This window comes from Hylobates moloch, unplaced genomic scaffold (assembly GCF_009828535.3).
Source record: "Hylobates moloch isolate HMO894 unplaced genomic scaffold, HMol_V3 SCAFFOLD_16, whole genome shotgun sequence".
NCBI lineage: Eukaryota > Metazoa > Chordata > Mammalia > Primates > Hylobatidae > Hylobates > Hylobates moloch.
Window position 1 is genome coordinate 51054885 of NW_026652291.1, and position 16031 is coordinate 51070915.

The 16031-nt window shown below is 40.4% G+C and overlaps 1 protein-coding gene across 4 annotated transcripts in view; it reads right to left on the reverse strand.

The window, feature by feature from the left end:
- Positions 1–10263, reverse strand: part of CGRRF1 (cell growth regulator with ring finger domain 1) — a 36367-nt gene extending 26104 nt beyond the window's left edge. For 3 of the 4 annotated variants that reach the window (XR_009210351.1, XR_004252722.2, XM_032180201.2), the window contains exon 1: positions 10075–10263. Coding sequence is in view for 2 of the 4 variants with exons in the window: in XM_032180201.2 (XP_032036092.1) it covers positions 10075–10178 (104 nt within the window). In the remaining 2 variants the exon portion in view is untranslated. Of the gene's footprint in view, positions 1–6992; positions 7159–10074 lie in introns of all 4 variants that reach the window. The other variant, XM_058429738.1, reaches the window with a different exon arrangement.
- Positions 10264–16031: the final 5768 nt, after the last annotated feature.

Genomic DNA, 16031 nt, shown 5'->3' on the forward strand with positions numbered 1-16031 from the left:
GAACCTGGGAGTCGCAGCTTGCAGTGAGCAAAGATCGTGCTATTGCACTCCAGCCTGAGTGACAGAGCGAGACTCCATCTCAAAAAATAAAAATAAAAAATAAGATTTGTATATCTTATATGTAAATGTTACTTCAAAAAACTATAATCAAAAACAAACACTGAACTCTAGTCAGTAACATGTAATGTTTTAGAACTTACAGGTGAAGAATACAACTTACTTTGAAGGGCATTGTGAAATAAGATAGCCCAATGTGTGGATAAAAGAGTGGATTAATGTGGACAGATATGTAATAGAGAAATTACAGTAAAATGCTGATCATAGAATCTAAGTGATGGGCAGATGTGTGTTCACTGTATAATTCTTTCTAGTATTCTGTACGTTTGAAAATTTTTATAATAAAATGCTGGGAATAAATACCTTTATGGATCCAAAAAAAGCAAAGAAACATAAAGTAATGAGTAAGGCTATGCCATGGTTTCATAGTTCTCAGTCTGGTAGCAGACAGTGGCAACCAAGCTTTCATGTATTAAGCAGATCAGCACAGGCCGTCTACTCCAGACAAGGGCCAGAGCCAGGTTTATAACTTGGAACCAGGAGCTGGATTAGGTCAATACCAAAATAGGCAGAACTGTCGTTATAAGACTTGGTCCTAGGCTGGGTGCACTGGCGCCTGCCTATAATCCCAGAACTTTGGGAGGCTGAAGAGGGAGGAATGCTTGAGCCCAGGAGTTTGACACCAGCCTGGGCAAAAATAGTGAGACCTCATCTCTACAAAAAAAAAGAGAGAAAATTAGCTGGGCATGGTGGTGTACACCTGTGGTCCCAGCTACTTAAGAGACTGAGGTGGAAGGATGACTTGAGCCTGGGAGGTCAAGCCAAGATTGTGCCACTGCACTCCAGTCTGGGCAACACAGAGAGATTCTGTCTCAAAAAAAAAAAAAAAAAAAAAAAAAAAAAAAACAGGCCCACAAACCCCCCCCCCGAAACCCAAAAATTTTGGGAGGCCGAGGTGGGCAGATCACCTGAGGTCGGGAGTTCAAGACCAGCTTGAACAACATGGAGAAACCCCGTCTCTACTGAAAATACAAAACAAATTAGCTGGGCGTGGTGGTGCATGCCTGTAATCACAGCTACTTGGGAGGCTGAGGCAGGAGAATTGCTTGAACCCAGGAGGCAGAGGTTGCAGAGAGCCGAGATCACGCCACTGTACTCCAGCCTGAGCAACAAGAGTGAAACTCCGTCTCAAAAAAAAAACAAAACAACAAAAACCTGGTCCTGGTCTGGAGGTCTAGGAATCTGGGTATAAATAACTATAAAATGTTTTTGCAATCTATCCATCTGACAAAGGTCTAATATCCAGAGTCTACAAGGAACTTAAACAAATTTACAAGAAAAAAACAACCCCATTAAAAAGTGGGCAAAGGACATGAACAGACACTTCTCAAAAGAAGACATTCATGCAGCCAACAAACATATGAAAAACAGCTCAACATCTCTGATCATTACAGAATTGTGAATCAAAACCACAATGAGATACCATTTCACGCCAGTCAGAATGGCGATTATTAAAAAAATCCAGAAACAACAGATCTTGGCAAAGTTGTGGAGAAAAAGAAACACTTTTTTTTTTTTTTTGAGGTGGAGTTTCACTCTTGTTGCCCAGGCTGGAGTGCAATGGCATGATCTCAGCTCACTGCAACCTCCATCTCCTGGGTTCAAGCGATTCTCCTGCCTCAGCCTCCCAAGTAGCTGGGATTCCGGGCATGCACCACCACGCCTGGCTAATTTTTTTTTTTTTGTATTTTTAGTAGAGACGGGGTTTCTCCATGTTGGCAGGCTGGTCTCAAACTCCTGACCTCAGGTGATCTGCCCACCTCAGCCTCCCAAAGTGCTGGGATTACAGGTGTGAGCCACTGCGCCTGGCCTAAAAGAAACACTTTTGCACTGTTGGTGGGAATATAAATTAGTTCAACTATTGTGGAAGACAGTATGGCGATTCCTCAAAGCTCTAGAGGCAGAAATACCATTTGACCCAGCAATCCTATTACTGAGTATATACCCAAAGGAATATAAATCATTCTATTATAAAGATACATGCATGCATATCTTTATTGCAGCACTATTCACAATAGCAAAGACATGGAATCAACCCAAATGCCCATCAGTGATAGACTGGATAAAGAAAATGTGGTACATATACACCACGGAATACTATGCAGCCATAAAAAGGAACAAGGTCATGTCCTTTGCAGGAAAATGGATGAAGCTGGAAGCCGTTATCCTCAGCAAACTAATGCAAGAACAGAAAATCAAACACTGCATGTTCTTACTTATAAGTGGGAGCTGACAGTGAGAACACATGGACACATAGAGGGGAAACAACACAGACTGGGGCCCATCAGGGTGGGAGTTGGGGGAGGGAGAGCATCATGAATAGCTAATGAATGCTGGGCTTAATATCAAGGTGACTGGTTGATCTGTGCAGCAAACCACCAAGGCACACATTTACCTATGTAACAAACCCGCACACCCTGCAATGTACCCCAGAACTTAAAAGTTGAAGGAAAAAATAAAATAAAATACTCAACTAAAAATAATAATAATAATAATAATAATTGTAAAGTGGATAAACAGTGAGGGTGATAACAAAGGGAGAAAAGTAACAAAACAAAACAAATCTTCCACTAAAATTTAGGTTGAAAACTAAAGTTTCAAAACACACAAGTCTAACACTGAGAGATAACCACTAAAATTAACAAATGAAATAAAAATTCACTTTTGATGACTCTGATTTTACAAAAGAGTTGGGTATGACTGCTCTGGTCCTGCCTAACAAAGCTGAAAAGCAACCCTCTAACAGACTAAACTATTTCTGAGTAACTGAACAGTGACCCAGAATAAAGCTCAAGAATATTTAGAGGAATACAAAAATATCCAGCACCTAGTAAGGTAAAATTCACAATGTATAGCATCTGATAAAAAAAATTAACAGGCATGCAAAGAAGCAGGAAAACATTACCCACAATGAGGAGCAAAACTCTATAGAAATAGATCCAGAAATCATACAGATACTTGAATTAGTAGACAAGGATATAAAAATAGCTCCTAGAACTATATTCCGTATGTTTCAGAAGAAAAGTAATGACTACACATATGATATAGAGGCATGGAAGATATTTAAAAGGCCCAAATCAATATTTAGAGATGAAAAAGATAATGTTTTAGATAAAAAATATAGTGGGTGAGATTAACAGTAGATTAGGTATTGCACAATAAAAGATTAGTAATCTTGAAGACAACATAACAGAAAGTACTGAAATTGAAACACAGAAAGGAAAAAGAATGAACAACAACAACAACAACAAAAAGCATCAGTAAGCCAACTTTTAGGCAGCCATGTAACTGAAGTCTTAACATACCACTGAAGTTTGCAGAGGACTGATAAAGTATTTGAACACATAATGGCCAAAACTTCCCCAACATGATGAAAACTATAAAAACTTACAGACCCAAGAATCTCAATGAGCTCCAAGCACAAGAAACAAAGAAAATTACCTAAGGCACATAATAATCAAATTGCTTAAAACCAGTAATATAGAGAAAATCCTAAGAAAAAGAAAGAAGATATGCTACAGTAGCCAAAGAAAAGGAAAAAAAGATATACTACACATAGAGGAACAAAGATAAGAATGACAGTAGCTTTTTAATATTAATAAGAAGTAATGGAAGGCAGAATATCTTTAAAGAACAGGAAAAAAACTTGTCAATCTAGAATTCTATACCTATGTTTTTCCAAAGCAAAATAAAGACTTTTTCAAACATAACAAAAGCTAAAAGAATTCATCACCAACAGACTTGCACAACAAGAAAAATTAAAGTATGCCTTGGGAAGAAGAAAAATGATACCAAATAAAAATCTGGATTGATACAAAGAAATAAATAGCAGTGAAATGGTAACTACGTGAGGAATTACAATGCTTTTCTTATATCTCTTTAAAATATTACCTGAAGGTAGATGGTGATAAGTTAGAGATACATTATAAACTTTAAAGCAACCACTAAAAAAAAGTTATTGCTAATAAACCAACAAAGGAGATAAAATGGAATCACAAAAATTATTTAACTAACGCAAATGAGGGCTGAACAAAGGGGAAGAAGAAACAAAAAACGGACTAGTAAAATAAAAGAGGAGAAAAGAAACAAAGAACAGACAAAACAAACAAAAAACAAATAGCAAGATGGTGGAATTAAATCTAACAATATCAATAATCACATTAAATGTAAATGTTTTAAACTCCCTAGTTAAAAGGCAAAGATTATCAGATTGGATAAAAACATTAAGACCTAGCTATATGGTGCATACAAGAAACCCACTTTAAATAAAAAGACAAAAAGAGTTTACAAGTAAAAGGATGAAAAAAAGATGTATCTGCTAACACTAATCAAAAGAAAGCTGAAGTGGCTACATTAATACCAGACAAAGTAGATCTCAGAGCAAAGACTATTACCAGAATCAAAGAGGTCCATTTCATAGTGATATAAGGGTCAATTCATCATGCACACAAAATAATCCTAAATGTTTATGTACCTATTAATAGAACTTCAAAATATAAAGCAAAAATTGATACAACTGCCAAGAGAAATAGGTAAATCCACAATTATAGTCAGAAATTCTAATACTCCCCACAATTTCAATAATTGATAGCTCCAATATATAGAAAATCAGTAAGGACATCAAAAACTTGAATAACACTATCAACCAATTTGACTTAATTTACACTTATAAAACATCTCACCCAGCCAGGCGCGGTGACTCACACCTGTAATCCCAGTACTTCGGGAGGCCATCGCGGGTGGATCATGAGGTCAAGCGATTGAGACCATCCTGGCCAACATGATGAAACCCCATTTCTACTAAAAATTAAAAAAAAAAATAGTTGGGCGTGGTAGTACGCATCTATAGTCCCAGCTATTCCGGAGGCTGAGGCAGGAGAATTGCTTGAATCCAGGAGGTAGAGGTTGCAGTGAGCCGAGATCGTACCACCGCACTCCAGCCTGGAGACAGAGCGAGACTCTGTCAAAAAAAAAAAAAAAAAATCTCACCCAACAATAGCAGAATATATATTATTATTATTTTTAAGTGCATTAGGACATTTACCAAAGAGAGAATATATTTGGATTATAGAACAAGTCTCAATAAATTTATAAGATGTCAAATCATAAAAAGCATGCTAACCACAATGGAATCATATTATAAATCAGTAACAGAGATATCTTTAAAATTTCCAAATATTTGGAAACTAAATAACAAACTTCCAAATAACTTAGAGGTCAAGAAAAAAAATCAAAAGGGAAATTATTTTAAATTATGATCTGAATAAAAATGAAGACATATGTGTCAAAATGTGGGGAATGCTGATAAAGCAGTACTTACAGGGAAATTAGAAGGCACTAAACATTTCTGTTCCATCTCCTGGAAGAGAAGACCAAATACGGCATGTTCTCACTTATAAGTGGGAGCTAAATGATGAGAACTCACAAGCCCAAAGAAAGGAACAACAGATACTGGGATCCACTTGAGGGTGGAAGTTGGGAGGAAGAAGAGAAGCAGAAAAGATAACTATTGGGTACTGGGATTAATACCTGGGTGATGAAATAATCTGTACAACAAATCCGTGACACAAGTTTACCTATGTAACAAACCTTCACATGTACCTCTGAACCTAAATGTTTAAAAACAACAACAGAAATCTCAACATTATAAAATACAGGCCACCAATGAGTCCAAGTTTCCATCAAACAAACAAGTATGAGTTAACGCTTTAGATGCAGAATTTCTTGAGAATATACCCAAATCAATAAATATGATCTGATCTAGTGTTACATTCTATTCTCCGGCTTACAATCCATCCTCACATATATTCCTCAGGATTCCACAGATATAAATTAGCAAAATTTTGCAATTATTTTCAAGGACAGACTATTTCCAGTCAGATCAGATTTTGTCCCTATACTAGGCAACATGCAGAGATCTGGGCCTCATGACAAGATAATAGAGGTAGCTCTTAAGTGTGGATAGCCCTTTGCAAAGCAACTGCCCTAGGTGAGGTTATTACAGGATCTTCCAGCCAGAGAAGGCTAATTTTCTCGCACATGAAAAGTAAGCAGCTTCTGTCAACAATGGCAGAGTGACTGGAGTTTTTTTCAAGATTCTTAGCTCTGTCCATGTCTACCTAGATGTCCCCATTCCAAGTCTCAGGGTTCTACTTCTTTCCAAACAATATCCTAAATAAGGCACTGACAAAGGCCAGGTAATTCTATTACTATCGCAGTGTAAACGGTGTTCAGGCACCTGCCACCATGCCTGGCTAATTTTTCTATTTTTTGTAGAGACCGAGTTTTGCCATATTTCCCAGGTTGGTCTTGAATTTCTGGGCTCAAGCAGTCCTCCTGCCTCAGCCTCCCAAAGTGCTGGGATTATAGGCAGTGAGCCAAGATCATGCCACTGCACTCCAGCTCGGACGACAGAGCAAGAATCTGTCTCAAAAATAAAATAAAATAAAATAAAAATAAAACTGTGTTCAATTTTTAGCAAGTCTTTCTGTGGCTACACAAAATAAAGTGCTTTAGAACCACAGAAACTTTGATTCTCTAAGACTTGACCGATCTAATGCTTTGAAGACCTGAGTTTGTCATTTTCTTTCTGTTAGTGCTCCAGTGAACACAGAAGCACCTATCTCACTTCTCACTTCTCCCTCAGTCCCTGTAGTCATCATTACTGCCATAACAGTAATAACATAACAAGCGCTTTAGCCACTTAGTCCTCCAGCACACAGCTTCAGAAATAATTTTATCACAATCAACCAAATGTATCAATTTGATTGTGATGCCACTACATGTTGTGGGTTACTAGATTATTTCCCATTGGCAAAGAGCTAAAGAAATTACCAAACCGACCTCCCAAATTCTATCTTTGAAAGTTTTCTCACCAGGATCCCATTCTTAGTGACAATTTCTTTATCAGTCAGGGTCCAGGCAGGAGTCTGAAAATGCATCCGTTATTTTAACAGAGAGATTTGACTTGATTTTTAAAGCTGCCAGCATCAACATCAAGAGAAATCTTCATATGAAAAATGTTAACCATATGTTGAAGAACTGAAAAGGCAAAAAGAGGACACCGAGTTACTACTTATGTGATAAGAAGTAGTAACAGCAGGAAGCAGCTATCACTCCTAGGACAAGGGAACAGAGAAAAGAGAATAAAGAGAATTTACTATAGTTTAGAAATGTGGAGGAGAGACTCTATGGAGCTCAGGACTCAGATCTGAGGAAAGGATACTGGTATCTTTAAGGGAGTGCATAAGGCTGATTCTAACAGAGTAGGAAAGCATAAACTGGAACAAGTGGGACCAACTATTAATGCCAGAGTGAGGCACTATTGTGGCAAGTGACAGACAAGAAAAGGAATCAACAAGAAGCAGCAAGTCCCTTCATCCTCTTCCAGCTTTCCAGTCTCCCTCCCTTGTTGGCAAAGCCCAATAGGCAGTCAGCTTGCAGAGAAGAAATGCAGTTTAGAGTTCTGCCCTAGATTCACAAAGCAGAGGGTGGTATGAAGTTGAGATCAACTGCTTAATAAACTGTGGTCAAGAGGAGGCCGGGAGTAGCTACTGGAGTCATGGTCCCTGATTATTTGAAACTGTTAAAGGATGTAAATGGACTTTTGGGCTTCTTTCTGCTCAGTGCCTGGAGAAAGCCATCAGAGATCACAGAAACCACCACATGGTGAAAGAAAAATACTACATTTCCAGTCGCATGCTTCTTTGCTATTGCTATTGGGATTCCAATAATCATATGCTCCTGTTTTTTCTCCACTCCCACACAGTACAGGCAGACATGGCAAACAGTGGAAAGAAGCAAACAGTGAAAAACTCAGAGCAGTACTAAGGGAAAAACCATGACAGAAAACACATGAACAGTAGAGATGGTATTATGGGAGGTTAAAACAAAACAATGACAAGGGTGAAAAATATGTGTATTAACTAGTTTACCCTTCTGACTGGAGTACTATTGGTACTATTAGAAAGATGTTTTTATGAGATTTAGATGGTGTCCAAGTTTTCATCATTTCTAGTCAATAAATACATGGCCTTGGCTTAAGTTTGCAAATAAACGTAGTAAAAAGTTTATCTACATGGGCAAAGCTAACTCAGATGGAGAGAACGGTTGGGTTAGGCACAAGATGACTGGTTAGGCCTCAATTAGGATGGAAGTGACTGGATTTACATGGTCTTGTGGCCTCAGCAGTGCTTAGCCCATACTTCCCAACGTTCTATGATTACATGGGCTTCCACTCTTGTAAAAAGTCTTACCTAAATGGGGTGATTTGGCAATTATTAAATTTTCAAACCCAGTCTTAAAGCTGGCAGAGCCAGGATTTCAACCTATGTCTGTCTGACTCCAAAGTCTGTTAACTACTACAAACATGAGGCTCCTGACTACCCTCTTCCCAATACTAAAGATTGATATCTAAGATATCTAATTAGTTGGCCTATTTAAAATAAAAATTAAAGCACATAAGGCAATTAACAACTAGTTACTATTTTCCTTAGTGGAGGAAAATTATGCTTCATTAAGAGAATAACACTAACATTATAGTCATTCAAAAATCTTGTGTTAAGACTGCTTTTCTCACATGGGCAACACCTTCCTAATTCCAATTACAAACTTTTGTGTAATGAACATTAGCAATAAAATCTGATGGGTCAAGAATAACCAATTGTGTAAGATTGGTCTTTGTTTTCCAATCTTACCTCCACATATAAGGAATTTGTATTTCCAATCCTCACCCACATACAAGGCAAGGAATTCTATGCTCTATTGCCGGTAGGGTGAGGAGCAGTGTGGACATGTTAAAACTTTGGTCACTTCCTAAAGATGGCATATATTTTCAGAAACTGACAAGGGCCCGTGTTCTTTAAGGCAATCACATATATGTGACCAAAGGCTATTTTAAAACTCGTTTTACGTAGCCTTCTTTATTCACTAACATGTTCTCTGCCCCTATGCTCACGCTGTCTTCTCTGAAATGCCTTTTCTTCCCTACTATATACATTTAACTCCATTTATTTTTCAAAATGCTCATTCTCCAAAATCCAGCTCAGGTCCCTCTTCAACAGAGTCCCCTCTGACCTCTTCAGACCATGGCTGTTATCCACTTAGAACTGCTGTTTGATCTTTTTGTAACTATTATCTTCTCAAAGGGATTTTGGAGGCTGCAGCCTAGAAAAACTGTTGTGGGCTAGTTACACGGTTTCAACTCGCTGTTATTTACAAGCCTTGTCTAAACATGATACAATAGTATCTCCTCAAGAGAGAAATTGAACCTCTAGACTAGAAGAATTGCTCAGCGGTTATCTAACAGACCATTCTCCTTGTCTCCAACAGGCAACTGTCCTACCCTCGGTGTAACTTACTTCTAAGGTCTCTTCCAGCTCTAAAATTATGATTTTACAATTCTGTCGACTAAATATTACTTCAAAAGGTGTGGAATGTATACAGAAACCATTAAATTCTCAAACGGTAACAGTTCAGTTACAAGTTACTCCGAAAGATCTGAGGCTAAGGGCTCCATTCAGGTCAGAATCACAACTGTTAACCTCGCTTACTGTCCGGTCTGTGCACTGTAGCACAGGTGACTAACTCATCCAGGACACACAGTAGGCCCGAATCCGGGACAGAAGCCTACTAGAGAAGCACTTTCTCCCAACACCAAGCCCAAGCCCTTCCTGGCTGCTTTATCGCCTAGAAACAAAGCTGAGTATAACACCCCAATGCGGTACCACCCAAAGATGCCCCAGCGACGCGGACCAAACGGTGATGCAGGGCAGTGACGCAGGTGCAGCGTCCACCTTGTTTTCCTCCCAGAGAAAGTCGGAGTCCTAGGCACCCGGGGACACCGAATCCCCGACGTCCTCCGGCCCGCGGCCCTCCGGCTCCTGTGCCCCCTGCTGCTCGTCGCGACCCCACTCCCGCGGTGTCCGCCCCTTCGTCTCTCACCCCTGGGACACTTACCATCCCAATACCAGGCCAGTGGTCACGATGAAGCAGGTAAAGACCACCGCGATGTAGAAAAGCGGCGAGTATTCATAAAGCGTTACCAAAAACACCGCAGCCATCAGGGTGTTGCCCTGGGTAGAGCCCGGCTCCAGCCGCGTAGCCCAGCCCGCCCGGCCAGGGTAAAAGCCACTACGGTGCCCCGGAGCGGACAAACTTTGTAGGTCCGCACTTGCTTGGGGTTCTCGTAAGCTAGACTTTAGGGCAGCCTTGCGGGCAGCGGGAGCCGGCGTGCCAATCACGGCGCCGCCTGCAGGACACGCCACGCCCCTCCCGCTCCCGTCCCGAGCTATTGGCTACGCAGACCTGGGATCTGGGGGGGGCCCAACTCGCACCGCCCCCGACTCCCAGGATTGGTACCCAGCGGGCGTCTTAGGAGCTGTGGCCCAGTGGTCATTGCTGTTCCGCCGGCAAATTCTAAGTAGACTCTGGGGCCAACTCTGTCCCAGCCTTAGGCAATGTAGGTTTTCTGATGTCAGAGAGAGGCGCAGTCTGAAATCTACGTGCATCGTTTCTAAATCCTGAAACCCTGCCTATTATATCTTAGGCAAATTTGGGAGGAGGAGGAGGAGGAGGGCGGGCATCTTGGGTTCTACAAAATGAAATAACCATAGGCACAGTGAAAACACAAAAAAAGTATTCTCTACCACAAGCAATTTATACGAGACTTGTCAGCCTTTTCAGATTGGACTTAATCATAGAGGAAAATCAGCATTGCTTATCCAAGAGTCTCTTAGAAATAAAGCATCCGCTTCCTCCTACATCCCCCTCCTTTTCTCCTCTTCTTGTACTCCTCAAATTAGAATTAGCCAAATGTTTGAACCTGTATTTGTTTCCACTTTAAGAATAATTTTTAAAAAACTTTTTTAACCACACAGAAGCTTTTTAAAAAGTACAGAAAGTAGCTAAATGGTCACTCCCTTGTCTCAACTCTGTGAGTCATAACACTTCAATGACACCTCGTTGGTTTGCATTTAATCCTAAAGCCACATCTAGCTACATCAGAGAATGGGAATATGTAGTCTTATTATTCGTGAGCAGCAACACACCCTGCTACAAATCAGGAGTTTTGTTCCTGAGGAGGAAAGAGAATGGACATTGGGATAGGTAACTAGTAGCCTCTGTCACACTCCTAAATCACCAGTAAAATTCGTGTTGAGAAAGATGAACTAAGTTTGTCTTATGGCCTCACATATTCCTTGGCAAATGACCACGTAGTCTCTGGAGCAGCACTGTTTGAGAAGCTTGCTTCTACAACACAATTTTTAATTACTATATATCTGATTTGTGAAAGTATATTCTTTAATCAGCCCTCAATTGTTGGACAATTTTTCATTGCTATTTCATTGCTATAAATAACACTGCAATGAACATCCCTACAGCTAAAGTATTTCCTTAGGATAAATTACTAGAGGTGGAACTATGGTTTAAAAAAATGTACATTTTAAAAACACTGCTCTCCAGAAATGTACGAATTTGTATTCCCAGTTTTTCATCCACAGTTTTGCCATCATTTGATATTGTCACTTAATAAAAGTATTGGCCAATCTGAAAGGCAGTTTTATTGTAACAACAATAAAAAAACAAGAATTTTTGTAATGAAATGAAAATGTAGGAAGTTCAAAGTTAGAGTGGCATTAAACACATACATCTAATTTTTCTTCCTCCTCAAGTCCACTAAAACTACAGTAAAGAGATTAAAAACATAAATCTACAAAAACAAGAACAGGAAATATAAAATAGCAGCAACATATTGGGATGATGAATGAGGATAATTCACTAACCAATACATGAAAGCCAAATCCCAAACCAGCTGTGGAGAAAACTGAGACCCAAACTGAATTACTTTGAAGAATTCTCAAAAAGAACAAGACCTAATACAAACTTAACTAGAATCTCTGTCATTTCCCACTGGGATATCTGCTATGGCCACTGAAACTTGTCTCTCTAGTTCCAGCATAGATTTTCCAATATATTCTGCACAGTGATAGAAAAACGATTTTTCCACAGCACGTACTTTACTCCATTGCCAAAAACCCTTGATTGTCATGTTCTATTTCCTTGAGGACAAAGTTCCCAAGATCCTTGCCTGGCATACTCACTTCTTCATGACTCAACTTCTAATTTTCTCTCATTTACTCATTTGGAAAATGTTTATTGAGTGTCAGATATGTGCCAGACACTCTGGAATACAATTAGGGATACAATAACAATCAGAAAATGACATATCCTTGTTTTTATGGAGCTTAGTATCTCAGAGAAGAGATAAATGTTGACCAAATTATCGTGAACAAAATATAAAAGCAGAATTATGACAAGTGTTGCTAAAAAGAGAAACATGGGCAGCCAGGCATGATGGCTTATGTCAGTAATCCCAGCACTTTGGGAGGCTGAGGGCAGGCCAATCACTTGAAGCCAGGAGTTCGAGACCAGCCTGGGGAACATGGCAAAACCCTGTCTCTACTAAAAATACAAAAATTAGCTGGGTGTGGTGCTGCACGCCTGTAGTCACAACTTCTCGGGTGGCTGAGGCTCAAGAACTGCTTGAACCTGGGAAGTGGAGGTTGGAGCGAACCAAGACTCACTGCACCACTGCACTCCAACCTGGGTGACAGAGTGAGACTCTGTCTCAAAGAGAGAGAGAGAGAAAGAGAAATATGGAGCTATGAGAGCATATAATGGGGAGAATGAGGAGGATATAATATAGAACAAGGAAACCTTCCCTGAAGAACAGATAGTTGAGATGATGGAGAGAGGCAAAGGAACAGGAGGGGAGGAAGAGCATTTAGGGCAAAAGCTACAGCACATGCAAAGGCCCTGAGGTGAGAACCTGAAAGACTACTATGGCTAAAGCACAGCGAGTGAGAAGTAACGGGGTATGTGATGCAGATGGAGAGATAGGTAGGACCCAGACCACACTCCTGAGTCATGCCATTTTAACTACACAAATTTACACTAAGAGCAATGAGAATCCACTGACAAGATTGAAGCGGGCATGTGTGACAATTTTGTAGCAATCACTTTGGCTATTGTATAAAAAACTAATTGGAAAGAGGCTGAGGCAGATATGAGTGAATATAGGGACATCAATTAATAGATTCTTTCAAAAGGCCAGGCAAGAAATATTACTAACTCTGATTAGCAATGTCATCAGGAGTTGCAGCAAGGTGAATTGTTAATTAGAAATGGTTTTATTTGTGAGTGACAGAAAACCAATAATAATAGTATCTTAATGAACATAAAAGTGTATTTCTCTCTCAAGTGAAAGTCCAGAGGTACGCAATACAGGGCCAATATAGTGCTCCACAGTGCAAGGGACCTAGGCTTTTATTTCACTCTTCCATGTGCGCTCGCATTCCTAAGATCACCTCATGATCCAAGATGGCTGCCCCAGTTGCAGCCATCGGGTTCATATTCCTGTTAGCAGGGAGGAAGAAGGGGAGGGAAAATGAGACACCATTTCCATTTAAGGATACTCTAGGGACACACCATACATTTGAAATCAGCATCATGCCCACATTTAACTGCAAGAGAGGCTGGAAAAGACAGTCTTTGTTCAAGATAGTCATATGCTTGGCTACGCTAGAGAGTCCTATTACTTATAGATGGAGGAAAAAATTTAAAAGAGAGGTAGGAGTCTCTGTCATAGAAGTATATAAGACTTCATGCTAGATTGGACATGGCATATGGGAGACAGGCAGGAGTTGAGGTTTCTGGCTTCTTTCCCAAGAAGAATGGATGTCTATCTTTCACTAAAATTGGATTGTAAATCTCCAGTCTCTCACCATTCATCCTTGTTCCCTTTCCTGTATCCTCTCCTCCTTATTACAAATGCTAATCTTAGCCCAACTGAATTATCAATCTTCTAAAACACACTAGAGATATTGCAGATGTAGGTTTTCAAGGCCTGAAGCTCATACCATTTGGGGGACCCATTCCAAGAAGGTGAACATAAAATTACAATTACAAAATTAAGCATAAGGCCTTGGAAAGGCCCCAGGCAAATGAGGGGCCCCCAAACTTGAATAAACTTCATTCACACTAGGATATTTTAAGCTGCACCTTTACTTTATCTATCACCAAGATTAAACATTATAACATGCCATGGATTTTTAGGTGCATCCTGACTTCGGAGAGGTTAAAATTTGGGGTTGGAGATGGGGAAGAGGACACCAATCTTTAACTTAATTAAATAAGCCATTTGCAGATCCCAGAATTGGCCATGTATATTTCTTCCCGTGTCTGGAAATCCCTTCTTCTTTCCTCCCACTCCTTCTCCTGGCTAACTTTTAGTTACCTTTAAGGACTCAGTTCTGAAGCTCCCTTCTCCAGCAAGCCTTCCTGGATGCTTCCAAACCTTGGGGAGATGCCTCTCCCAAAGCACCCAGTATGTAACTGTATGGGAGCCCAGTGTGTAACTGTATGGGAGCCCTTATTTCTGGTGTGAGCATCTGCTCACTAGTGTATTTAGCCTGCTAGGAACCCGGCTCTCTGAGCACAGGAATGACACATAATTGATGTTTGTGTCACCAGTACCTAGCATATGTCGGGTAGTCACATTACTGAATTAATAAATAAATGAAATAAGCTTTTCTCCATGAGATTACTTGGAAGCACAAAGTATCTATATTCAAGTTTTTTTTTAAAAAGTTTGACTCTCAGATGAACAGGAAGAATGGCTGTTCTTTATTATCTATAACTGATCTAGTTTAGCTTGCAACCCCACCCTAGACCCAGCATGGTGGCTCATGCCTGTAATGCCAGCACTTTGGGAGACCAAGGCAGGGAGATGGCTTGAGCCCAGGAATTGAGACCAGCGTGAGCAACATAGTGGGACCCTGTCTCTACAAAAAATTAAAAAATTAACTGGGCAAGGCAGGAAGATTGCTTGAGCGAGGGAGGTTGAGGCTGCAGTGAGCCACGATTGTGCTACTACACTCTAGCCTGGGTGACACAGCAAGACGCTGTCTCAAAAACAAAAACAAAAACAACAACAAAAAAAGCAAAGCAAGACCCTGTTTCAAAAAAGAAGAAAAAGAAAGAAGCCCCACCCTACTATTAGACGGAGTAAAAAGAGAAGACAACGTGAGCTTAAATTTATCAATAAAAAGTATCTTAGGCCAGGCATGGTGGCTCAAGTCTGTAATCCTAGCACTTTGAGAGGCTGAGGCGGGTAGATAACTGAGGTCAGGAGTTTGAGACCAGCCTGGCAACATGGCAAAACCCCGTCTCTACTAAAAATACAAAAATTAGCCCAGCCTGATGGCGGGCGCCTGTAATCCCAGCTACTCGGGAGGCTGAGGCAGGAGAATTGCTTGAACCTGGGAGGTGGAGGTTGCAGTGGGCCGAAATTGTGTCACTGCACTCCAGCCTGGGTGACAGAGTAAGATTCCGGCAAAAAAAAAAAAAAAAAAAAAAAGTATCTTAGACTCTTCAAGTTTAATTGCACCTTTTAGGAAGCTGGTCTCCGTTAGGAAAATGTTTAGTCTCTCCTCTCTCTTCTCTTGATTCTTCCCAAGACAATATCTGATTGTACAAGGTGTTCATATGACCTGATGGTAGAAGTCAGGAAAATGAGACCTCAGCTCTGCATGACACCTGTAGGTCCTCACTAAGGGGAAGCGGGTTTCATTTGACTTCTTGTGGTACCAGGCCAGCCCTCACTGCGGAGATCCAGGATTCCAGCCATTTACCTCTGGTTGTAAAACCCTCATAAGCCATGGCTCCTTAGCTCTACTAGCTCGCCAGACTGCTCACGACCTCCAGTGTTACTTACTGGGGCAATATGTAAACATGTAGATTCTCGCATATGTCACATGCAGGCTACTGAGAAGCAGCAGTCATCTCAGGATGCCCAATCAGGCTACCTCTGCCACTGAATGCCATTGCTCTAGCACCATGGTGAAGGTGGTGTG